At 44.6% G+C, this 24,762-nt stretch overlaps 1 protein-coding gene across 1 annotated transcript in view; it reads left to right on the top strand.

Moving 5' to 3' along the window:
* The first annotated feature begins 19,953 nt into the window (after positions 1 to 19,953).
* The window catches only part of ATOH8 (atonal bHLH transcription factor 8), a 43,458-nt gene continuing 38,649 nt past the window's right edge, over positions 19,954 to 24,762 (top strand). The window contains 3 exon segments of the mRNA XM_072636959.1: positions 19,954 to 20,057; positions 20,304 to 21,515; positions 21,517 to 21,774. Of these exon segments, the coding sequence (XP_072493060.1) occupies positions 21,009 to 21,515; positions 21,517 to 21,774 (765 nt within the window). The 5' untranslated portion in view covers positions 19,954 to 20,057; positions 20,304 to 21,008.

The following is a 24,762-nucleotide window of genomic DNA, read 5'->3' as shown; positions in this document are numbered from 1 at the left end:
AAGACCTAGGTTCAAGTCTTGACTGTGACATATCCCAGTTATGTGATCTTAGGTCAAGTCAAATCAATAAGCATTTTTAAGCCCCCTCTGTGCCAGGCACTGTGTTTAAGCCCTGACGATACAAAGCAAGGCAGAAGAACTTCCTTTAGGAGCTCATAGTCTAGCTGGGAGATAGCACAGAGATATTTGTACAAACAAGTTATACATAGGATAAATTGGATGTAATCAGAGAGAGAAGGACGGAGTGTTACAGTGTCTTGGGAAAGATTTTCCTTTTTAAAAAATAATCTTTTTTTTCCCCCACAGCATGTTAAAACAATTTTAAACATTTTTTTGAAGTTTTGAGTTCTAAATTCTATCACTCCCCTTCCTCCCTCACCTCCCTGTCCCTGATATAGGTTATACATGTGAAATTATGTAAAACATTTTTCCATATTAGTCATTTTGTACAAGAAGACTAGGACAAGAAAGAAAGGAAGGAAGGAGGGAATGAAAGGAAGGAAGGGAGGGAGGAAGGAAGGAAGGAAGGAAGGAAGGAAGGAAGGAAGGAAGGAAGGAAAGAAAGGAAGGAAGGAAGAAGAAAAAAGAAAGAAAGAATAGTATGCTCCAGTCTATTTTCAGATGCTATTAGTTCTTTCTCTGGATATAGATAGTATTTTCAGCCTGAGTCCTCTGGAATTGTCTTGGATCATTATATTGCTGATATTAGCTAAATCATTCACAGTTCTTCACCATATTGTTGCTATTCCTGTATACAGTGTTCCCCTTGTTCTGCTCACTTTACTTTGCATCCATTCATGTAAGTCTGGGGATATTTTCTTGTAGAAGGTAGGATGTTAGCTGGGACCTGATGGAAGCCAAGGAAGGTAGAAGGTGGGGATGGGGAGGGAGAGCATTTCATGCAGGAAGGACAGTTGGATAAAATGTCTGAAATTGAGGCATGAAGTGTTTTGTGTGAGGAACAGTAAGGAGGTCAGAAAATGTAGATTGCAGAGTATGTATAGGGGCATGGTGTGTGTGTGTGTGTGTGTGTGTGTGTGTGTGTGTGTGTGTGTGTTTGTATATGTGTGGTGTTCTGGCTTTCAATGACAAATGAGAACTTTATACTTGATCTTGGAGGTGGTAGGGAACCATGAGTTGATTGAATAGTGACTTTGTCACACTTGTCCTTTAGGAAGACCATTTGGACAGCTGAGTGGGGGACAGAGTGAAGTGGGGAGAGACTTGAGGCAGGGAGACCACCCAGCAGGCTATGAATAAAGTCCAGGAATGAGGTGATAAGGGCCTTCATAAGGGTGGTGGCAGTATCCCAGTAAAGAAGGTGTGGGGTACACAAGAGATGCTATGCAGGTATGCTATGAGGATTGAATAGATATGGGAGGTAAGAGAGAGGGAAGCATTGAGGACAACACTTGGGTTTTGAGCCTGGTGGACTGGGAGGAGGGTGGTGTCCTCAATAGTAATAGAGAAATTAGGAGAAGGAAAGGGTTTGATGGAAAGAGAATGAGTTCAGTTTTGGACATGTGGAATTAAAGATGTCTATAGGACACCCAGTTCAAAATATCAAGTTGGAACTCTGATTTTCGAAGTCAGGAGATAGGTTAGATTTGAGAATTATCTACATAGAAATGATCATTGAACCTTGAGCAAGACACTTGACCTCAAAATGCCCCAAGCAACTACCTAAGATTATAAGTTACAAATGAATTGCTGATCTGCTTTGGTGGAAGGAATTTCCCTCACTGGTAAAACCACACATTTGGACCACATTGAATATCTGGGGACAGTAGAGCACACAGTAGTGGACGAAGAGAGACCTCAGAGTTCAAAGGCCAAGGTCTGAAACTCTTAATCTGCCTTATCTGCAAGTCGTTTCAGCAGTGCCTTACAAAGAATGCCCTCTGTGACAAACCCAACAAGTGATCATCTACTGCTTGGAAACCTCCGAGGAGGAGGCACCCAACATCTCTGGACACAGCCTGGTGAACAGTTCTAAATGAGAGGAAGTTTCTCCTGACATCAAACCTGCATTGGTCCTTTACAGGTAGGTATAATAGTAGAATCAGGAAGACTTGAGTTTGAAGCCTGGACCCTGGACAAGTCACTTCATCTCAGTTTCCTCATCTGTAAAATGGGTGTAATAGTAGTACCTACTTCCCAGTGCTATTGTGAAGATAGAATGAGATAATTCTTTGTAAAATGTTGTAGTACCTTAAATGCTATGTAAACGCTAGCTATAATAACAATCATTTTCATCCACTTCTCCTCTTTTTGACCAAAGGAACTTAATCAATCAACAGTCATTTCTTAGATGATTACTCTGGGTCATTGCAGAGAAAGCAAAGAAAGGCAGGAAGCTCATGTTCAAACTGAGGAGACAATATGTAAATAACCATATGATACAAGATATTCTTCCTCCATATGACAGCTCTTCCAATACTTAGTGATGACTAGGTTGGGCCACCCCGCTTCTCTTGTCTAGGCTAAACATCCCCAGCTCCTTGAACTGATCTTTATATAACATGCTCTCAAGTCTCTTGTGTGCCCCCTCCTGAATATTCTCTAGGCTGTCAATGTCTTTCCTTCCACTGACCCTCCTGTAACATCTATAAAATGGGCACACAAATGCCTTTCCTACCTACTTGGTAGATTAGTTGTGAGGCTTAAATGAGGAAATGGAAACAAGAGCACCCTGGGTTCTAAATCATTGTGTGTGGTTACTTATGGTATAGACAATGAGTGTTCTGTGAGTCCAAAGAAGGGAGATGTTGGGTGTGCACTTGAGTAGGAAGGGAACATGACACAGTGCTAGAACAGAGGGGCAGGAGACCAGGGTTCCAGAGCCATTTCTGCTACTTAGTAATTATATGACCTTGACAACTATAACTTTCATTTACATAGTTCTTGGCTATTTGAATGACAGCTGTTATCATTTGACTAAAGTAACTTACAAGTCTCTTCCCTCTTTAGGTCTCAGCTATTTCCTCAGTAAAGTGAGGGCTGATCTCTCGGGTGCCTTATAATTGATAACATACTATGGGTCAACTCCCAAAGTTCTTCGTGGGTCAGTATCCACTCAAAAATAGACCTCATGAGCCCCCACCAATGTATGTACTTTTACTAGTTAACTAGAAGATATAATACAAAGCAAAGATATGTAATTAAATAGCATAGAGGAAGAAAGTAGAGATCAAAGAGTTCTCTGGGATAGTTAAGTGGTGCAGAAGTTACAGTGCCAGGTCTCGAGTGAGGAAGGCTCATCTTCCTCAGTTCAAATCTGGCCTTAAATGCTTATTAGCTCTGTGATTCTGGGAAAGTCACTTAACTCTTTTTGCCTCAGTTTCCTCATCTATAAAATGGGCTGGAGAAGGAAATGCAAACCACTCCAGTATCTTTGCCAAGAAAACCCCAAATGAGATCACAAAGAGTTGGACACAACTGAAATGACTACACTACAACAAATATAGTTCTCTCACAAATCCGCACATCATTAGTGCAAAGAATGGAAACATATAAAGATATATGTAAAGAGTCGTACATGTGATAGTGTGCAGTAAGAATAAGTTTGTTCCCTTGACATAATTTATCCATTTCACCACTTTATGAAGCAATGTTGTGATGTCTATTTTCCATCATTTTTCAATTTTTCAGTCATCAAAATAAGTATATGTGTGGAATAGGTTGTTAATTGGCATGTGTGTGGTCATAAACAAGAGATAAACCTGTAGGACCAGTGGGACATTTCATTAAGAGACTGCTTCATTAGTTTATGCCATTAAGTACCAGTCAAATTAATTGGCAAACCAATAAGATCACTGGCTACTAATCAGAACTTGAGCATCACCAGTGAGTGCCCACAGCTAGAATTGTAAGGAACCCACTAAAAGTCTCAACCTTTGACCTGCTCCTGGTTTACAATTCTGATTGGCTCCTATGTTCCAATTCTCTGGCACTTGAGATTCAAGCAACCCCACAGTGTTCTCTTGAGGGCAGGCACCATTCTCCTGAAGCAGTGTTGATTGTTTAATGGACACTTGACTCCCTCCTAGGGAAATATGGGGCTTCTGGATGGGCAGAAAAGGAACCTTAGATGTTTCCTAGTGGGGCTGATGTTTGTGTTGCCTAACAGATACAAACTAATGTTTGCATGCTCTGATTAATCAAGTTTGATTACAACAATTAAGTGTAAATCTAATTAGTGTTTTTCCTTGCACTAGTGAGAATACATAATGGTAAATTGTTTTGTGCATGAACTATGTCTTAAATGGTGGTACAGATATGGAGAGGCAGCTCCATCCCTCCTTCTCCCTCCTGGTCTCGTTTGACTGTGGTCCCTGCTGGACCTTTGTTTCTGCTCATGTGATCTCTGCTTGCTGATGTGGTACTGACCTCACGGACGCTATTGATTGCTGCCACCCCATCCCTGAGGTCTCTTGGTCACTACTGATCACTGCCAGCTGCAGAACTGCTAAGGACCAGCTAATGGGGCTTCCTCCTGCCTTTAACTTCCAGCTTCATCTGAAGTTCTCAGCTGGAGTGGGGAGGGGAGAGGGGCCCATCTCTCCCTTATAGGTGAGTGAAAGGGCCCTGCCATGGCACTTTGAACATCCAGTCCATAAGCTATAAAAACCAAAAAAGCCCCACATACTCAAGCACTGAATTAGGAGAAGAAACCACCAAACTTCTCTCTTAAGGAGATCTGTTTGTTTCTCCAAGACCTACTAAAAGGTGTTTCCTCTCCAGGAGATTTTTCAAACTAGGCTAAACTCTTTAGGACACAGAACCTTAACCACTCTAGTTAACCAGTGTTCTCAGGCTTAAACTGATCTTTCTGTTTTTGTTTCCATTTTCAAGGTCAGAGTGACTGTCTCTCAGAAGTTTCACTGATGGTTAAAAATTCCTTTGCATTTCTTGGCATAATTCATTCCCAGTGACAAACTACACGTTTTAGAGGCTGCTTTACTAATATTCTCTTGGGGCTTACAGTTCCCTATTTTTCTGTGATAAAACTCCTCTGGAATTAAATATAGATTGGGGACGGGGGACGACAAAAGGCAGAGGGGATCAAAAGCTAAGCTTGGAAAGAAATTCACTGACTTGCCTTGGGGGATATATTGATTTGAATGAAAAAGAAGGAAATTGCAGCACTCTTTAAAAAAGTGAATCCTTTCACTTCCTGGCAAATCATCCCTTGTTTGAGAAAGCTCATTGTTTTCCCTCAGTAGAAAGTAAGCCCCTTGAGGTGGCTGCCGTGGAGTGCCAGCAGTGGAGTCAGGAAGACCTGAGTTCAAATTTGACCTCAGTCACTTACTAGCTGTGTGACTCTAGGCAAGTCGCTTCACCTTGTTGGCCTCAGTTTCCTCATATGTAAAATGAGCTGAACAAGAAATTGGCAAAGCACTCTAGTATCTTTGCCAAGAAGACCCCAAATAGGGTCATGAAGTATTGGACACCACTGAAACGACTGACCGACAACAAGCCCCCTGAGGGGTCCTTGTTTCATTATTGAGCCATGCACTGGTCCGGCCATATTGTAGGTACTTAACTGAATGAATGAATTTTTTGGAGTCCCTGTTGTGAATGGGTTGAACATCAACATGTGGCAGAGTGCCCCTATGGTCCCTCTTTCGATTTTTCTAGTATGACAGTCTATGACCCTTGAAATTCCTTCTGTCAGTGGAGTCCCGTCCACTAGTTCCCAATGTGTTTCCTAGCTAAACTAATCTCTCGCATGTGTGCTCCTTTGGAACAGCCATTGGATTTTTACTTTCTTTGTTTCTCTGGTGATTAGCATAGTACCTGGCACATAGTAGGTGCTTAATAAAAATGTAGGTGACTATTGTCCCATAAACATCTAGATACCTAGGCCAATCTGTGAGCTCCTTAACATGGAGCTTGGTACTGGTGCAGGTCATAGCTCCTTCCCAGCTTCTGGTCTTACATCAGTCAACCAATAAGCATTTATTTAGTATCTTCTACGTACTAGTCACTCTGCAAAAATGAATGTGATTCTCAAGCAAGTCCTTTGGTGAATCCTCTGTACAACACAATGAAGGTCTCCCTTTGATTGTTTTTCATGTCTCAAAGCTCTCAGTTTAACACTTGAATTATCTCTCTCTTTTGTATACATGTATACTTGGAGCCTGGTATGACTGGCTCACCTCCTCTTCCAGTCATCCTTGTTCTGGGTGTTTTCTTTTGCAGTACTCTTTTTTTAAAGCTATTTTTTATATTATTATTTTTTCCAATTACATGTAAGCACAATTTTCAACATTCTTTTTTTGGAAAGATTTTGAGTTCCAAATTTTATTTCCTCCTTCCCTCCCCTTCCACCTCCCCCTGACAATAAGCAATTTAAAATAGGTTATATGTGTGCAATCATGTAAAACATATTTGGTGGTACTCTTTACAAACAAGTCATCCTTGAGTTCTTCTTTATAAAGAGCGTTTGATCATGGAATTCTCTTCAGACTCAGAGAGTTGGGAAAAGACTACAAATTCTTTGCATAACTTTCTCAAAAGTGGTCATCCAGCCTTCACCGACGGGGGGGCCCTCTCCCTCCCAAGGAGGCCCTTTTTAAGCTTTTGAAGAACAAGCACCATTTTCCATCTTTCTATATCTTTTGTGTATCTTTATATCTTTAGCGCATAGTAGGTCTTTAGTGAAGTTATGGTCATTGGATTAAGATTGCTGTTTTATGTTCAGTCATGTCTGACTCTTGGTGGCCTCATCTGGGGTTTCTTGAAGAGATACTGGAGTGGTTCACCATTTCTTTCTCCAGCTCATTTCATAGATGAGGGTAAACAGGGTGTGTAAGAAGTGAGGCTTGAACCCAGATCTTCTTGACCCTGGGGTTAGTTCATTATGCCATGGCTGCCTTTGAGTCACTAGTTATATGAATCATTTCATTGTTTTCTTCATCTGTAAAATGGGTTTATAATAGCACCTACTTCACAGGATTATTGTGAAGATCGAACGAGATACTCATGGAAAGTGTTTTTACAAACCTTAACACTCTAAATGAATGTCATCTATTAACATTAATAAAGTTCTTTATAGTTTTCAAAGCATTCTGCAGATATTTTGTTTAAGCTTAACAAACAGCCCTGTCAGGTCAATACTGCAGTTATTCTCATCTTCATTTTACAGATTAGGAAACTGAAGCTCGGAGGAGGTAGTGTCTTACCTATGCTCATAGAATGTCAGAGACAAAATTGAAACCTGAGTCTTTCTGATTAAAAGTCCCTTCAGACCTGACTCAAAGAGAAGTGCAAACCCAGAGACACAGAGGGCATCTAGTCCAATCTCCCCTCATTTTGCAGGTGAGGAAACTGAGACCCAGAGAGCTTAAGTAAAAGGTCACACACAGGGGCAGAACCAGTATGCAAACTCAGGTTCTTGGAATCCAGATCTCACTGTCTTTCCCCTGTTCCTGGCTGCTTTCCCTCTGCATGGCTTGATCAGTGACCAGCCTATAGGAGTTTAGCAAGGTTCAGTACCAGAGCTGACCTCCAGATAATGCAATGTTTTTGCATAGGGTGAGGTTCATGAGTTCTTAACACCAGAAATTTTAAATTGGAAGAGATCTTTGAATTCATCTACTGGAAGCGGGGAACCTTCGACCTCAGGGCCACATGTGGCCCTCTAGGTCCTCAAGTGCAGTCCTTTGACCGAATCCAAACTTCACAGAACAAATCCCCATAATAAAAGGATTTGTTCTATAAAACTTGTACTCAGTCAAAAGGTTACACCCAAGAACATAGAAGCCCACATGTGGCTATGGGGCCGCAAGTTCTCCACCTCTGAGTCCTAATCTAAGCACTTGTTTTCCAGATGAGGAACCAGAGAAATAAGGTGACTTGCCCAAGGTCAGACAGTTAAGATGTGACCCGACTGGAATTTAAACCCATCTCCACTATGCCTCTGTGTGTGACCTCCGAAAATCAGCTACTGAGGCACACAGAGGTTGCAATCTGTAGAGGAATTCCTCCCACCATAAAAATCAGAAATATCTGAGAGAGAGAGAGAGAGAGAGAGAGAGAGAGAGAGAGAGAGAGAGAGAACATCCAGAGACATTAGAAGAAAGATGAATCCTGTTCTCCCTATCTCCCACTTTAGGCAAGATGAGCTTTTAAACAATGTTGTATTCCCAGGGATCTGCCATCTCTTTGATGTGGGCATTCCCTCAAAAATGCAAATACAAACTCATCTCTGCTACCCCATCCTGGGTGACTCCTGTCAATTTCCTCCTGTCAGTCTTCCCAAGGGGGCCCACCCAGCCTCCTTCTAGGTTTGCTGATGCTCTGTGGGTACCCGGGGAGCACATGGACTGCCTATCAGTCATTCCTCATTGTTCCCACATGACCAGGCCACCCTTTTTTCTGGTCTTACATATTTCCAATGACAGTCCTTACAGAGATTCTCCTATATAACTCTGCTTTTGTAATGAGTCCCAGTCTGCTCACACCCACCAGGAATCTCTCTTCCTTGTCCTTTGGGTGACCCCCAAGCCTTAATTCTTCTGAGACTATAGTTTTCTGCAACTCAAGGCTGTGAATTTCTCCAGAAGAATCATGTGGGTTTTTTTTTTTTAAGAAAAGAAAATCCTTTTAAAAACAACTTTAAAATGTTTTAAAAGAGATCATGATCTAGTCACCTCTCTGAGCCTCAGTTTCCTTATCTGTAAAATGACAGGACTGGTCCTATAAGGTTTCCTCTGGTTCTAGAATTACAATCTAACCATCAGCTTCTCTCCCCGATGTGTATGGCCTGTCTCACACACTCACACAGAAAAACACGAAAGCGAGACAATGGGCCTATATCAGGATGAAACAGAATTCTGAAAGAGATCTTGTTCTTTAAGGCAGGTAAGTGACACAGTGGATAGAGCTTTGGACTTGGAGTCAGGAAACCCCGAGTTCATATCCAGCCTCAGACACTTGCAAGCTATGTGACCCTGGGCAAGCCATTTCACCTTTCTGTGCCTCAGTTTCTTCATTTGTAAAATGAAGACAATAACAGCACTTACCTCCCAGGATTATTGTGAGGATCAACTGTGATAATAATGGTAAAGTGCTCTGCAAATTTACAAGTGTTATTGCAGCTATTAACTACATTTTTATCACAGGATTGGTCAGCAAGACCTGATTATTAACAGAGCCACAAAGCTTGTACTGAGCGCCTCATCTCCAGATGAGAATAACAAGTACATATCCACAGGGATTTAAGAATTCGATGTGAAATCTGCGTGATAGCTTCCTCTCCTCGGTCCCCTCCCCCAAGAAAAACAACTTCCAATTCTGTCAAGAATGCATTCCTTGATTATGAAGTATTCCCTAAAAAAGTCAAGGGGGAAAGTGCTTGGCAGCTTGCTAGTGTCCCGGCCCCATCGAAAAACTATTTTTACAGTTCTGTGAAAAAAAAGGCTTCTCTGAAATCAAGAGCTGGAGGACTCTGAGGGGCAGAGGCTCATGTGTGAGCAGGAAGAAAACCCCAAAGGCAGCATGGGATTCCGGCCTGGCTGAAGCCCTTCTGCTCATTAGGTTTGTTTGTGATTTCCCTCATTCTCTTTGCGTATACTTTGTAACTTTACTTATCTGTGTATCTATTTTCTTCTTATTTATTTATCTTTGTACATACAATTTCACTCCTAATACAATGTAAGCTCTTTGAGGGTGGGCCTATTTAATTTTTATCTTGGTAAGCCTCAGTGTCTGGCATACAGTAGGGGACTAATAAATGCTTGCTGAGTGAGTTGAATTGGAAAATGATTGTTGATTCATTGAGGTGGATAAAATGCTGGTTCTGGCAGTCCAGAAGACCTGAGGTCAAATTTGACTTCACTCACTTCCTAACTATGTGACTCTGGGAAAGTCACTTAATCTCTGTCTGCCTCAGTTTCCTCATTTGCACAATGGAAATAATATCAGCACCTCTGTCCCAAGGTTGCTGTGATTATAAAATGAAATAATATTTATAAAGCACTATAAATAGTCATTATTATAATGAATGTGGAGTCAGTAACTATCTTATATCCCTACCACAAATTCTAGGGAGGCCTACTTGAGAGTCATCTAAATAGACAATTTTTTAATTTAAATTTAATTTATAGGACAAAACAAGCATTTTCATAACAGTATAATAAATAAAATATAATAAAAATGATTGTGTATGAAACATCAAATTTATTACATATCATTTATTCTTCCTTTTAAATATATAATAAAGTTATCATGCAAATTTATTTTTCTCTCTCTCTCTTCTCATCCCCCTTTCCCCCATTTTAAGTGCTTATTCTCTACCAGACACTATATTCAGCACTGGATGTACAATTACGAGGAAGCTAGATAGTTACCACCCTCAGGAATTTTACATTTTAATGTTCATGATGTTCAGTCCTGTCTGTGACCCATTTGGAGTTTTCTTGGCAAAGATACTGTAGTGATTTGCCATTTCATTTTCTAACTCATTTGACATTTGAGGAAAGTGAAGCAAATAGGGTTAAGTGACTTGCCCAGGGTCACACAGCTAGTAAGTATCTGAGGTAGGATTTGAACTCAGAAAAATGAGTCTTCCCAACTCCAGGGCTGGCACTCTACCCACTAGGTGCCCTACATTTGAATGAAGGAAAGCAATATAGAGTAGGGTGCTGTTAAGCAGAGGTGGGGGATACCCACCTAAGAGGAGGAGGAGGAGAATACAGGCAATGGTGGGGAGGTCTGGTTCTGGGAAAAATAAGGCAAAAGATTCAATTACCAGAACTGGGGCAAGTGAGGGGTGAAGCTGTCTCATGATGGAATTCTCAGAAAGGTTTAAAGGTGGGGAACCTTCTACCTTCTGGCCACATGTGGCCTTCTAGGTCCTTGGGTGTGACCTTTTGACTAAGTCCAAGTTTTACAGAACAAATTCTTTCATTAAAGGAATTTGTTCTGTGAAGCTTGGAATCAGTCAAAAGGCCTTACTTGAGGACCTGGAGGCCACATGTGGCCTGGAGGTAGAAGGTTCCTCACCTCTGGTAGAGGTTTGTTTTTTTTGGTGAGAGGAGAGAGGTCTAGTTCCTGACTCATGGGGAGTCAGGATGCTGTCAAAGGCAGTGTGGGTTGAGAGCCCTTGGAGATCTCAGGAACAGGGACTAGACCTCCTAGAGACCCAAAAGATTTTTCCCGTTGGTCAGTTCTGTCAAATAGCCAGCAAAATTCTGGGGAAAATACTCTCTTGAAAGCGTTGTTGGATCAGCCTGATAAGGTGGTTCGGTCCAAACAGTTCTGGTGGCTCTGGCAGAGGGCTGGGAACACCCATTACTTAGAATCCCAGTTTAGTGATCTGGATTTGAGGAAAGAAACACAAACTGAAAGAGGCAGCCACTAGGGACTTGAAGTTTGGTCTCGGGCTCACCTACACAGATACATGTTCTTGTTGCCATGTGTGTGCAATCATCTTTGCTGCTGGGGCAGGGAGAGGAGGGGAGAGAACCCCCACGGCACCCCCACGCTCCTCCAGCCTTGTTGGAAGTCCAAGGGAGAACAGAATGTGCTACCCCTTCTGGATCAGATATCAGTTATCCTTAGCACAGTCTCCACTCATTGGGACATTTGAGGACCAACTAGAAGCCACTGCTTGCTCATTTCCTCTCCCTGGGGTCACAGTCCACATGCCCAGCTAGCTCCATGGCTGCTAATGCCTCAAACAGAAATCAGAAGGGTTGTTCCATGCCCTCCTTCCTCCAATGGTTGCTTTCCTTTACCAATTTCTTGCCTTCATGAGGACCAGTGTGATATAGGAGAAATACGTCATGATTGGAATTAAGAAACTTGTGTTTCAACAAACAAATAACTTTGAAAGACTTGAGAACTCTGATAAATGCAGAGACCAGCCAGGATGCCAGAGAACTCATGATGAAAGGTATAGCCTACCTCCTGACAGAGAGGATGCCGAGTGAGACATATGTTGGTTGGATATGTCCAAAGCAGGTATTAGTTTTGTCTGACTATGTATATTGTTTTACAGGGGGTTGGATTTTTTTGGTTTTATTTTTGGAGAGGGGTAGGGATCAAAAAGAGAGGAAAAATAAATTTTTGTTAAATGAAAAAGTTTGAAAAAAAAAAAGAAACCTCTTTTCTTGTCCCAATTCTTCTATGAAGCATGTGTGAGGTTAAAAAAAGAAACAAATCCACTTCCCCTCTCTCTGGACCTCAGTTTCCTTACCTGTACTTTGAAGGGGGGCTGGATTACAATGTCCTTAATATCCTTTCTCAGCTCTAACATTCTATGATTCTGATCCTGTCTTTAGTATGTCTTCAAAAGCTTTCCATTAAAATGCAACTCTACTGCCTGAGAGAAGGCTCATTAATAGCCCTGAGCACATTCCTACATCTTTCAACTTACTCTGTATAGATCTTGTATGTACAGACTTCTTCACATGTTGTCTCTCCCCTTGGACTGTGAGTTTCCTGAGGCATTGCCAATTTCTGCCTTTTTTTGTATCAGTTAGTGTTTAGCCCAGTGTTTGGCACATAGTAAGATGACACTTAGTACATATTTGTTGATTTTCTATTGACTTCCTAGCCTTGACCAAAGTTTTGAGGGAACAGGAGATTGGACGAATGCATTTAGCTATGAAGAGAGTGGCAGCAAAGTCTGGGAACATGGGAGACTACTTGAGGCTACCACAGGGTGGGGCCCAGAGCAAGCTGGAGGCCACACTTGGGCCCTGGCATCCCAAGCTGACTCTGGAAAACTTGGAGATCAATCTTTGCCACAGTAGGACTGCATTCTCCAGCCATGATTTCCCACCTACTTCATGCTATGCCCCAAATTCTCATCTCTCTTGACAGCTAGTCAGTCTTTTTAACCCAATTATCAACTGTAGAAAAAAGAAGAAAAAGGTATTTTCCTTCAGTTTGGCAGTGGCTGGACTGAGACAGTGATTGCTCAGTGACAAAGGCCAAAAGAAGTCATTCCTTCATTTCATTGAAAACAAGGAGTAAAGCTGATTGCTCTTGGAATTGACCGATTTCCTTAAATTGCCCAGTCTGGGTTGGTATGGCATGTGTTGTGGTAAATGGCAAAGCTGGTCTATTTTGGTCCCAGGCTCCTCCCTCTCTCCTGGGCACACTATCCTCCTGCCTCTGGAGGGCATGTACCCCCACTGATGTCTTCATTTCTAGCTCCTATCCTTTCCTTTCCCTGCCCCCATGGACCCAATTGCCCCATATTCTATGACCCTGCCTTCTCGCTAGGGCCAGCTGGAGAAGCATATTTCTAGGAAGATGTTAATGATTGTTAATTAATCAATGAGTTGAGGCAGACAGTATGGTACAATAGAAAATGCCCTGGACTTGGAGCCAGATGTCCTGGACTTTAGGCTAAGCTCTGTTGCTTATTAGCTGTGACCAAAAGCAAGTCATTCATCCTCCCTGGATCTCGGTTTTCTCATCTGTTAAATGGATATAATCATACTTGCACAACATACCTAACCTGACTATTGGGAAGATGAAATGAGATAATTAATCCAGTCACAATAAGAACTGATATTTACCAAGTGCTTTAAGCTTTGCATAGCAATGTATGTTATCTCCTTAGATCTTCACAATAACTTTGTGAGGTCTTGTATTAATTATCATCCCAGTTTTAGAGATAAGCAAATTGAGGCTAAGAGGGATTAAACTCAGGGTCATAGCTGGCAAGTTTTAGAGGTGAGATTTCAGCCTGGGTTTTCCTGATGTCAAGTGTAGCACTATACCATGGGGCAGCTAGTTGGCAGAGTGGATAGAACCCAGGTCTGGAGTCAGAAAGACTCAACTTCCTGAATTGAAATCTGGCCTCAGACACTTCCTAGCTGTGTGACCCTGGGCAAGGCACTTAACCCTGTTTGCCTTAGTTTCCCATCTGTAAAATGAGCTGGAGAAGGAAATGACAAACCACTTCAACATCTTTGCCAAGAAAATCCCAAATGGGGTCATGAAGAGTTAGATATGACTGAGCCACACTACATTATATCATCCTGTTTCTCCTGTATCAATATAAGTTATTATTACTGCTGCCAAGGCCTCACTAGCAGTCCCTGGGCTCCAGCTCTGTCACAGCCCCTGGGAGGGAGAGAGGTCAACCAAGAAGACAGAGGGTCAGAGCCAGCTACAGAAAGAGCTCCTCCCTCCTGTCTGCCTTCTGGTTCTATTACAACTTTCTAGAGATAATCAATCAATCAATTAGTCATTTATTAATCATCTATTAAATACTGTAATGTCTCTTAATACAAAAGATCAGCTCTCATGGTAGGGATTTAAAGAACTGAGGGAAGTGTGTGGGAGAGAGACTTTTGGGCCTTGGAAGGTCCATCCCATAGCATAAACTACTGTCAGTTTGGTGCCTCATAGCACCCAGTTTCACTCATTTGTAGTGCACCCTATCATAGAATCACAGCATTTTAGGACTAGAAGATTCAAAGGCTTAATAAAGGACGAGGCCTTACACATCATCCAGTCCAACCCCCCATTTTATAGGGGAGGAAACTAAGGCCCCCTAGGATAAGTGACTTGCTTATGATCACACAGGCAGTAAGAGGAAGAACAGGGATTCACATCTAGGTCCTCCGACTCCAAATCCAGATTTATTTGAGCAAGTATGACTTTCCAGAACACACCTGAGGAGGAACCATCCTCACCATGTGCACCTGAACACATGACAACTGCCTAGACAAGCCTGATCCTCGATTCTGATCTACTTCTTCTATGTTTATTCTTATGGTTTCTTTTCCATCTATTGCTCTCTTTTCCCTTTATGTGTCATCTTTCCCCGTGAGAATGTAAGCTCCTTGAGGCAGAGGTTTTATTTCTTGAATTTGTATACCTCAGTTTAGCACAGCGCTTGGCATATCCTAAGTACTTGATGAATGAGTCTCTCTCTCTCTCTCTCTCTCTCTGTCTCTCTCTGTCTCTCTCTCTCTCTCTCTCTCTGTCTCTGTCTCTCTTTCTCTCTCTGTCTCTCTCTGTCTCTGTCTCTCTCTCTGTCTCTCTCTCTCTCTCTCTCTCTCCCCCATCTCTCTCTTTCTTATTTTTGTTGATCAAATTTCAGTCCCCAAACTGATATGCTCTGAAGCCACTTTGAGAGTTTAAAAGGTTTGTAGAGTTTGCATTTAATCCAGTACTCTGGGAGAGGATGACCTTCAGCCAGAGGATGAGCCTCATCTCTGACCTGGTTTACTAGAACACAAGGACTTTGAGAGAGACAGTGAAAAGTCAAGGTGAAATATAGTAATGGTTATTCCACTGACCCTCAAGTTGCTTTATTGTTCTGACTTTTATGACACAACCTCCCTGAAGATATAACAGTAGTTGTTCGTCACTGATTGTTTCAGTTTTGTTAATGTGAATTACGAATCTTTTGTGCCTTGCAGCATTTCTTTGGTGTATAGGAAATAATATTTGTTCCATACCTGATCCCTTTTATGGAGAGATCCTTGACATGGGTCAGACACTCAATACATTGATGGAATCATAAATCCCTGAATTTATTGTGTGTATATTTTTAAATTTTCTTACTGTGTGCATCTTATCCCTTTTTGAGAACAGGGATTGTTCTATTTTTGTCTCCATCCTCAGAACTTAAACATAATCATTGTTAGACAAATGGTTATTGAATTGAATTAAATTTGGTAGTCAAGGCAGGCACTATTCACTTCTCTTAACAAATGAGGAAACTGAGGCCTATTGATGAGGTGATGACTAAAAATACAGAGCCCTGTACTAAATCTATCAGCAGATAAAAGAGGACCCCCTTAAAAAAGGGGGTCTTCCTTTTCCTACTTCCCCCTTTCCCACTAGAAAAGAAGCTAGAGGCAGAAGACCTAGGCAGGCATATCTGAACAAGCCAGTTCTGGACATAATTTCTGTGTCTCTGGACTTGAACTGTCCTATATGTTCCCAGGGTAAGGACTTCTTCTTCCCAATCATTTCAGGCTAAAATACTAAGCTCCCAGTATAGTGAGACCATCAAGCCATTTCTCAGTAGAGTGGAAAGAGCTCTGGATTTGGAGTTAGAAGACCTGAATTCAACTTTGCTGTTTTAGTGACCTTGGGCAAATCACTTGCCACCTCAGAGCTTCCTATTCCTCATGTGTAAAATGAGAAGGTTGATAGGTTGCTGGAAATCCGGTGGTGTGAATGCCAACTCTCCAGTCTGTGTATTATTCAAGTATCCTATGTATTTGCTTAGAACTGTCTTTAGTTCCTTGCTGAGCGGCATTTCCTCCAGTAGAGGGCCACCAGGGCCAAGCATAGTAACAAAAATGGGGGTGGGGGCGACCACAATTCATATTTACGTAGTGCTTAAATGAGATAGAAATGCCCCCATTCGAAGTACCAATCACTCAGTCTGCAAACATTTATGAAGGGTCCACTATGTATCAGACTGCTCTGGCCTCAGTTTATTTTTTGCTGGGAGAGACAGGTTTGCAGATAGAGACTCCATGACTATTCTGTGAAGAAAAGTGTTCAAATAGTGGCATTTCCAATTTACAGGTTAAAAAAAAAGCCCTCACTATGGTTCAGGATGGGAAAGTTGGATCGTAAACCTCAAGCCAGAAGGGATGGTGGAGGTCACCTAATCCCACCCCTTCATTTTATAGTTGAGGGAAAGGAAGCTGGGAGAGGGGAGGTAGGGGACTGGCCTGGGGTCACACAGCTGGTGAAGCCCACATCTTGTGTCTCGGAGCCTGGCGCTCATTCTACCACACCAGGCTGAGAAGGGAATCCTTAAACGATTCCATCTGTTAACACATCTCATTCCAGCTTGGCAGGCTGTGGAGGTTGTAACTAACAGCCCAAATGCAGCCTGAGGGTTATCTGTGCTCCCCTCTGCCCCAGTGGTCCCAGATCACTGGGAGCTGGTCAGTTCACAGAGCATTTGTTAAGAAGACTGGGTTTCCCTCTCATCCAGGCTGGAAGTACAAGTTAACACTGATGGTCAGAATAACTGTACGGAGACAGGGACTCCCTTAGTTTCTGATCGGGGTTCATTCAACCTTCTTTAAGCAGCCTGGTAACCCCTGGTAAATATAGGTGCCAGATTTAGTTTGGACACACCTGAGCTTGAGCCTACTGCTGCTCTGAACTCCTGAGTTCAAGCCTCATCAGACTCAGCCTCCTAGGTAGCATGGAGCCACTTCAGGGGCTCATAATCCTTTCCTTGTATAAATCATGAACCCCTTTGGCAGGCTGGAGAAGCCTAGAGACCTCTTCTCAGAAACATATTTCTCAATGCATAAAATAAAAATGCCTAGGATTATAAAGAAAACCAATTATATTGAAAAACAGTTGTCAAACTATTTAAAATAAAATAAAAACCATTTCACTGACCATGGATCACCAACCAAAGCCTGTTTTAGAGGAAAATCCAGCCCTGGTGCTTTCTCCAGCTGGAGGAAGCACTGAGAGTTCGAGTGGAAAGGAGCCTTTTTGCAGGGAGCTCTGAGCAGTGAGCTACTGGAAGCTTGGGATATGGAGTCAGGGGCAGGTACAGTGCTGGGTAAAAGAAAATGCCCTGATCTTGGAGACAGAGGTCCTGGGTTTGAATGCTGACTCTTCTACTTAACTGTCTCACTTCTTTCTAGCAAGCTGCCTCCCTTTACTGAACTTCAGTTTCCACTTTTGTTTACAGAAGGTGTAGATGATCATCAGGGTTCATTCCAGCACCACATTTTATGAACAGCAGCAGAGGCAGTGCAGCATTGGGGGGTCAGGGCTGAACTGCAACCCCTCCCCCTTCCCCCAGGAGGCACAAGTGGAATGTTGAGCTGTGTTACTTCTTTCTAGAAGTTCATCCTAGACCTTTGGGGCTCCCATGTACTCTCCTTGAGAGCAGAAATCTTTTTTTTTTTTTTGCCTTTCTCTGTATTCCTAGTGCTTAGCACAGTTCCTGGGACACAGTAGGAACTTAATAAACAACTTCTCAGATCTCCCATACCTCCTGTGTGTTCCACCCCTCTTGTAATATTGTATTTTATTGTAAACTGTTATCATCTTATTTCTGACCCTGCAAACTCTAAAAGGCAGGGACTTGGACTTACCTAAAGTTTGTTCTGTCTCTGCCAGGTTTTGATTCCCTCCTCAAAGCCTAGACAATTCAGCACTGTTATCTACATGCAACAGGCACTTAATATGTGTTTGTTGAATAAATGACCTCTCCGTTCCTCAGTTTCCTCATCTATAAGACAGTCCAGCCCTGACCTTCTATGATTGCCCTTGCACATCTCACCTAATCTCTCTGTGCCTCACTTTCCTCATCTACAAAGCAAGGGGCTTGGACAAAATGGCCCCTACAGTTCTAGCTTTAAATGTGTAATCCTGAGATCTTTCCAGGGGGGTAGAATAAAAAGAAATAAGGGACAAAGATAGGAGTCCTGGGTCGCTCTTGGTAGGGTGAAGAGGGAGAGGTTTCTGAGTATGACAGGAAGAACATAACTGTGCACAAATATCCTGATGGGAATTTGAACTTAAAGACTGCTCATCGGGGAAATGGGTTGATGGAGGATGGGAGAGGATCCTTCTTTAAATTCTCCTTCCAGGAAGTGGGTTGGAGGGAAGGCTAGGCTGTCAATCTCTCCCCTCTCCCCACCAGTTATCCTCTATGTACCTTGTTTGTACAGGGCTGTTGGGATGTTGTTTCTCCTAATAGGCTGTGAGCTCCATCAAAGCTGGAACTTTTTGCCTTTCTTTTTATGCCCACTGCTTACCACAGTGCCTGGAACATAGTAAGAGCTTAATAAATGCTTGGTGACTTGCAGATCCCACTTCCCCTTTCCATTTCTTAGAACACCTCATATCAGGCTTTCCTTCCTGGGAGGGGATTGGGCTAGATAATCTCCCAAATCCCTTCCGTCTCTAACATTCTGTAGTTATTATCATCTATCACCCATGAGGCCCAGAGGTCTGGCATTAGGTCTGGCACAAAGATGTAGGTCTTCCGACTCCTGACTTTTGCATTCTATCTGAATAGTATTGGAATACTGCTGAATTATTAGGCATTGTATGCTAGTTGATCCCAGAGCTGGAAGCTGAAAATTTATGGGTTCACCTTAAGTCCCTTTAGGGAATCACTGACCCACAGTCCTAGACCGAGAAGGGACTTTAGAAGCCAAGTCTTCATTGGATCAGAAGTATAGAGTGGAATGGGAGGAGACACTAGTTGAAAGATTGGGCAGCTAGGTGGAGCCACAGTGCACAGAACCTGAGGAATGGAGACTCATCTTCCTGAGTTCAAATCTGGCCTTAGACACTTCCTAGCTGTGTAACCCTGTGCAAGTCATTTACCCTGTTTGCCTCAGTTTCCTCATCTGTAAAATGAGCTGGAGAAGGAAAAAAGCAAATTACTCCAGTATCTTTGCCAAGAAAACCACAAATAGGGGTCATGAAGAGTTGGACATGACTGAACAAGTTATGGGATCATATATTTGGAGGTGAAGGGACCTTAGAGACCACCTAGTTCATCGTCTTTATTTGACAGGTTATAGAACCTTGAACATATCACTTAATTTCTACCTATCTTAGAATTAATCCAAGACTCAGAAAGGTGGTCACTAAATGAGTTGTTCACGGTCATATAAATAGTGGCAGAGGGAGGGGTGTGAAGCCAGATTCTCTGACTACAAACCCAGTGTTTTCCCCACAATTCCATGTTGCTTCTGAATACACAGGAAAGATCACTGGACTTAGACAACCTGGTTCTAAATTCTAGCTTTGCCACTGTACTGCTACGAATAACTGAAGACAAGTCATTTTTCAGTCCAGCAAGATGAAAGAGGATATCTAGGATTCCTTTTGGGTCTGAGGCTGGGTGTTCTCCATCGGATTTCTGCACTTTCTGTCTTTGCCTCACTCAGTGTGATACTGGTCCAGAAAAGGCAATGCTATGTCTCAGACAGCCAAAACAAGGCAGTGTTTGCCCCTCCCTTCCTACCACTCCCTCTAAAATCATAGCCTTGAGACACAGAAGGGAGGAAATGTCAATAAACCATGGGCAGGTGATGAGTATTGTAGAAGGCCATGGAGTACTGTAAGCGGTAAATGGCAAATAAAAATCACAAACTTTTGTTGGGGGGGGGATTGTGTAGAGGAGTATGTTGAGAGAGAGAGGGAGAGGGAGAGGGACAGAGAAAGAGAGAGAGAGCGAGAGAGAGAGCGAGAGAGAGAGAGAGAGAGAGAGAGAGAGAGAGAGAGAGAAGAGAGAGGAGAGAGAGAGAGAGGAGAGTGGACAAAGGAGATCGGCAGCACAGCTGTTTTGAAAAATGCTTCCTGTTTCTTTAAAGGAGCTCATCTGGGCGGCTGGAGGCTGGAAAGTCTCCTGGCTGTGGGAGCAGTCTCCCCTAACAGGCGGCCTGCTGACTGATCTCACTAACAGGGCCAGGGCTTCTGTGTAAACTGAGGCTAAACAAACACAGATGGATCTCAGCGTGCATTCTCCAAAAATGCTGGCAATGCGGCGACGACTTCAGATGACACCGTGAGCGCTCCGGGAAGAGACAGCCTCACATCGCTCCTGAGGAGCCCCGGCGGCGCAGCTGCTACAGAGAAAGAGAGAGAGAGAGAGGGAGGGGGAGAGAGAGAGAGGGAGAGGGAGAGAGAGAGAGAGAGAGAGAGAGAGAGAGAGAGAGAGAGAGAGAGAGAGAGAGAGAGAGAGAGAGAGAGAGAGAGAGAGAGAGAGAGAGAGAGAGAGAGAGAGAGAGAGACAGAAAGAAGGGGACAGGGAGGAAAAAGAGAGAGGGAGGGGAAAAGTCAGGGGGAAAAGAGAGAGCGGGAAAGAGGAAGAGAAGAGAAGACAGAGAGACAGAGAGAGAGAAAGAGAAAGAGAGAGAGAGAGAGAGAGAGAGAGAGAGAGAGAGAGAGAGAGGAGAGAGAGAGAGAGAGAGAGAGAGAGATCCGCGAGACAGTGCGGGCGAGACGTCCCCCTATCCCCGCACAGGGTCCTGGTCCCCCCTCCCCCGACCCTCACCTTGTCCCTGGCAGGACCTGACATGAAAAGCCTCCCGACCCTCGAGGGGGGGCCGTGGCCGAGCCTGGGCATCAAGGAGGTGAGCTGCCCCAAAAAGCTCAAGAGGAAGACCCAGGAGGGGCCGAGGCGCGTGAACGGCTACAAAAGTTTCAGGGCAGACTTGAAAGTGCCGGAGCCGGTGGCCAATGGACTAAGGGAGCGCACGGAGCGTCTGGTCCCGGCCAAGGGAATGGCTGTGGCGGCGGCTGCTCCCGAGGAGAGCCCGGAGCTGCTGCTGCTACCCGCGGACCGTAGCAGCCGAAGCTGCGGCGGTGGCTCCCGGGGCGGCGAGGTCTTGGACATGCGGAAACGCTGCTTCCCCCCGGGGCCTGGCCGAGGTCTGCCCCCGTCGCCCCCGCCGCCGCCCCCCGGCCTGGCGGCTCCTCCGGGGAGCCGGGACGGGCGAGAGGCTCCGCAGACTTTCGGAGACCAGAGCGTGCGTCCCCGGCTCGTGCTGTGCCCGCCGCCCCCCCCGCCAGCCAGCGCCGCAGCCCCCGCCTCCTCCCGCGCCCCAGCCGCAGCCCCCGCAGCCGCGTCCGGCGGGAAGTTCCTTCTCGTCAATTTCACACGTAATTTACAACAACAACCCCGATCCTTCCGCGGCTTCGCCTAGGAAACGGCTGGGCGAAACTGCAGGCGTCTCCTCGGAGATCAAAGCCATCCAGCAGACCCGGAGGCTTCTGGCGAACGCCCGGGAGAGGACCCGGGTGCATACCATCAGTGCCGCCTTCGAGGCGCTCAGGAAGCAGGTACGGCGTGCACCCTCACACCCTCGCGCACACTCTCAGCTCACCCCTGCTCTGTGGACCCATCCCCGCGGGAGGCTGGGGGCGGCCGGGCGGGGGGGCACCTTGCTCCTCTGCCTCCCGCAGTTGTCCGAGGGTGAGGTGGGGGTGGGGAGAGAAAGCATCCTGATGATTAGGAGTCGATCGACCTGGATTTGCATCCCACCTCCCTGATGCTTACTGCCTGCGTGTGTCCTTAGGCGAATTACTAAATAACAACTAACATTTATATATCGCCTTCAGGTTCACCAAAAATGTTCTCTCATTCAATTTTCCTGAGCCTCAGTTTCCTTCTCTGCAAAATGTGAGGGTTGAACTCGTTGACCTCATGTCTAGCTAGAGGCTAGGACTCGATGCTCTGCCTCCTGTAGCCAGTTTCATCCCCTCCCCCTTTCAGACACGGCGAAGAGGCTTCTTAGTGTTTGTGGGGAGGGGGGAGAAGTGGTTTTTACTCTCTGGCCCCCCGGGGGTTGGGGGGAAACGGTACTTCTATCCTTAGACTTCCCCACCAGCCTGTAGGAGTGCTGAACCTTTCCTCCCACAATCCATGGGGTTAGTCTCCCCTTAAGAAGAGGTGTCTGCTTATCTGCCTGGAGATGGGGATGGGGATTGGAAGAAAGAGGGCCTGGGATGAGAACTGACCTTTGCCCTCATAAGTAGGAGGGAGGGCTTGCCTAGTTTGGGTGGTGGTGATGGTGATTTGCCTGGAATGTCTCCTTTTTCCTGCTTCTCAGCTCCCTTGGGGCTCTGATCAAGCAAACCACACCTACAGAAAGGCCTGTCCTGAGTCCCCTTTATTTCCTCGTGTCCCCCCCCCCCCACTATTATTCTGAATTTAATTTATGGTTGTATATGTACGTGTTCTTCTCCCCCCCCCCCCCCACCTCCCCAATATACACTTCTTGACAGGACAGGACAGGAACTTTCCTTTTTTCTTTGGTTTTCTGGCTCCTATTACTGGGCACATAGTAGGCACTTTATAAATTTGCTATATGAATGCATGAATGAATGACGTTAATGTTGATGGTAATGGTGACGCTGATGAGTCATAACTCCTGGGGCCAAGGGCTGCCATTGTCTAGTGAATTGCTTTGCAGCTGGAGAGTGAGACAGATTTCTATGACTGGGCAGTTTGGTGCCTTCTGACTTTAGACCTCGTATTTCACTTTCCTGACAGCTGAAAATTCCTGTCTTCAAAAGTGTTCCCTTGAGTTGGAGAAGGAGGAGGTGGGGGGAGGAGGAGAGAGAAAGGCAAGGGAGCCTAGAGTCCTATCACAGGGTCTGAATGGACAGAGCCCCCCTGCCCATCCACCCCCCACCCCCGAGCTCCAACCTGGGGAGTGAGGGCTGAGTGGTGTTAGAACTAGAGTTAGGAAGAAGCAGAGATTAGGAGATGGGGGCGGGGTTCTGGAGACTGAGGGAACTCTGTCCTTCACTGGCCTGAGAAGTGCATGGTCTCATGTGCTTACAGTGATATTGCTAGATTAGAGGGAAGGTACTAGGGAAGGATTGGGGGAGGCAATCCTCCTCCTCCATCCCCTCATGCTAGAGCCAGAAGGCGCCAGTCTCAAAAGAACAGATCTCTCACTCTCTCTAAAGGGACTCCCCTCTATACAGAGGCATCTTAGCCACCACTGTGTCCATCTGGGCCATTTAATATCTTGAGTAATAGTATTTATTGGAATATTCAGGGTTTGGGAAGAAGCCAGAGAAGAATATGCCCAAGCCATCGGCTCCTGCCCTTTACAGACACTTTGCAAGTGAAGTAGGATGAACCAAGAGCAGTTCCCTGCTGAGGTGTGTGGATCATCCTTCTCTATCCTTCACTAAGTAGTGGTCCCCATTAGCCGCTTAACAGCGACCTTGAGGCTACTATTACTACTACTAGTACTACTACTCCATCCTCTGACTCCAGGGGGCCCTGCTCCCAAACAGGTAGCCTCTTTGTCTGTTTTAAACAGGCATTTCCTAAATACTCCCTTGCCATGGATCAATAAAATCCTTGCTAATTGGCTAGTGTTCATATAGCGCTTTAGGGTTTGCAAAGCACCCTACAAATGCCACCTCGTCTGATCCCCACGACAATCTTGTGAGGTAATCTCATTTGACAGATGAGAGAACTGAGGCAGATAGCTATTCCCCCATTCCATTTTAATTTGGGAGTGTTACTGGTGGCTATGCCACTAACTAGTCAGAATTAGACTTCCCTACTGGAGATAACTCCCCAAGACTAGAACATACAGAGCTGCATCTGGAAATGGGGTTCACTATCCCAATAAGATCTCACGTCAAGTTCTTTTGCCTGCCCTCCCTTGTAACCTTACTAGAAGAGCTAAGGTTCTTCCATGAGTAAACACATGACAGAGCGGGATAAGTAGGTGGGAACAAAGTGGAATGAGGGATGTAGGGAACCAGGGAAGGGCTTTGTAGAGGAGGTGGACCTCAGCTGGGTCTCAAAGACTGAGTGGAATTTCAGCAGTTGGAGATATGAGGAAGGTACTGTAGGTCAAGGGAATAGGCATTTACATAGAACCTACCATCCACCAGGCACTGTGCAAAGCAAACCCTTTACAAGCATTATGTCATGTGATCCATACAACAATCCAGTGAGGCAGGTCTGTTATTATCCCCACTTTACAGTTGAGGAAACTGAGGCAAATAGGTTGAGTAACTTTCTCAGGGTCACACAGCTAGTAAGTGTTGGAGGCCCATTTTGAACTGACTCCAGGGCCAGGGCTCTATCCATTTCTCTACTGAGCTCCTCATTCCAGGGAACAACATGTGCAAAGACATGAAGGTGAGAAAAGGTGGGGTGTGAGAGGATATACACAGTGGAGATGTGATGTGAGCAGACCTATCTACTGGAAACACGAATCTGGTGGCTTTCTATGTAAGATGATATAGGAAGGGGGAAAGACCAGAATCTGTGGGGCTGGGGAGAGGTCTGGTCAA

Source organism: Notamacropus eugenii, chromosome 1 (assembly GCF_028372415.1).
Source record: "Notamacropus eugenii isolate mMacEug1 chromosome 1, mMacEug1.pri_v2, whole genome shotgun sequence".
In the NCBI taxonomy this organism is placed as follows: domain Eukaryota; kingdom Metazoa; phylum Chordata; class Mammalia; order Diprotodontia; family Macropodidae; genus Notamacropus; species Notamacropus eugenii.
This window is presented reverse-complemented; position numbering and strand designations above follow the sequence as displayed.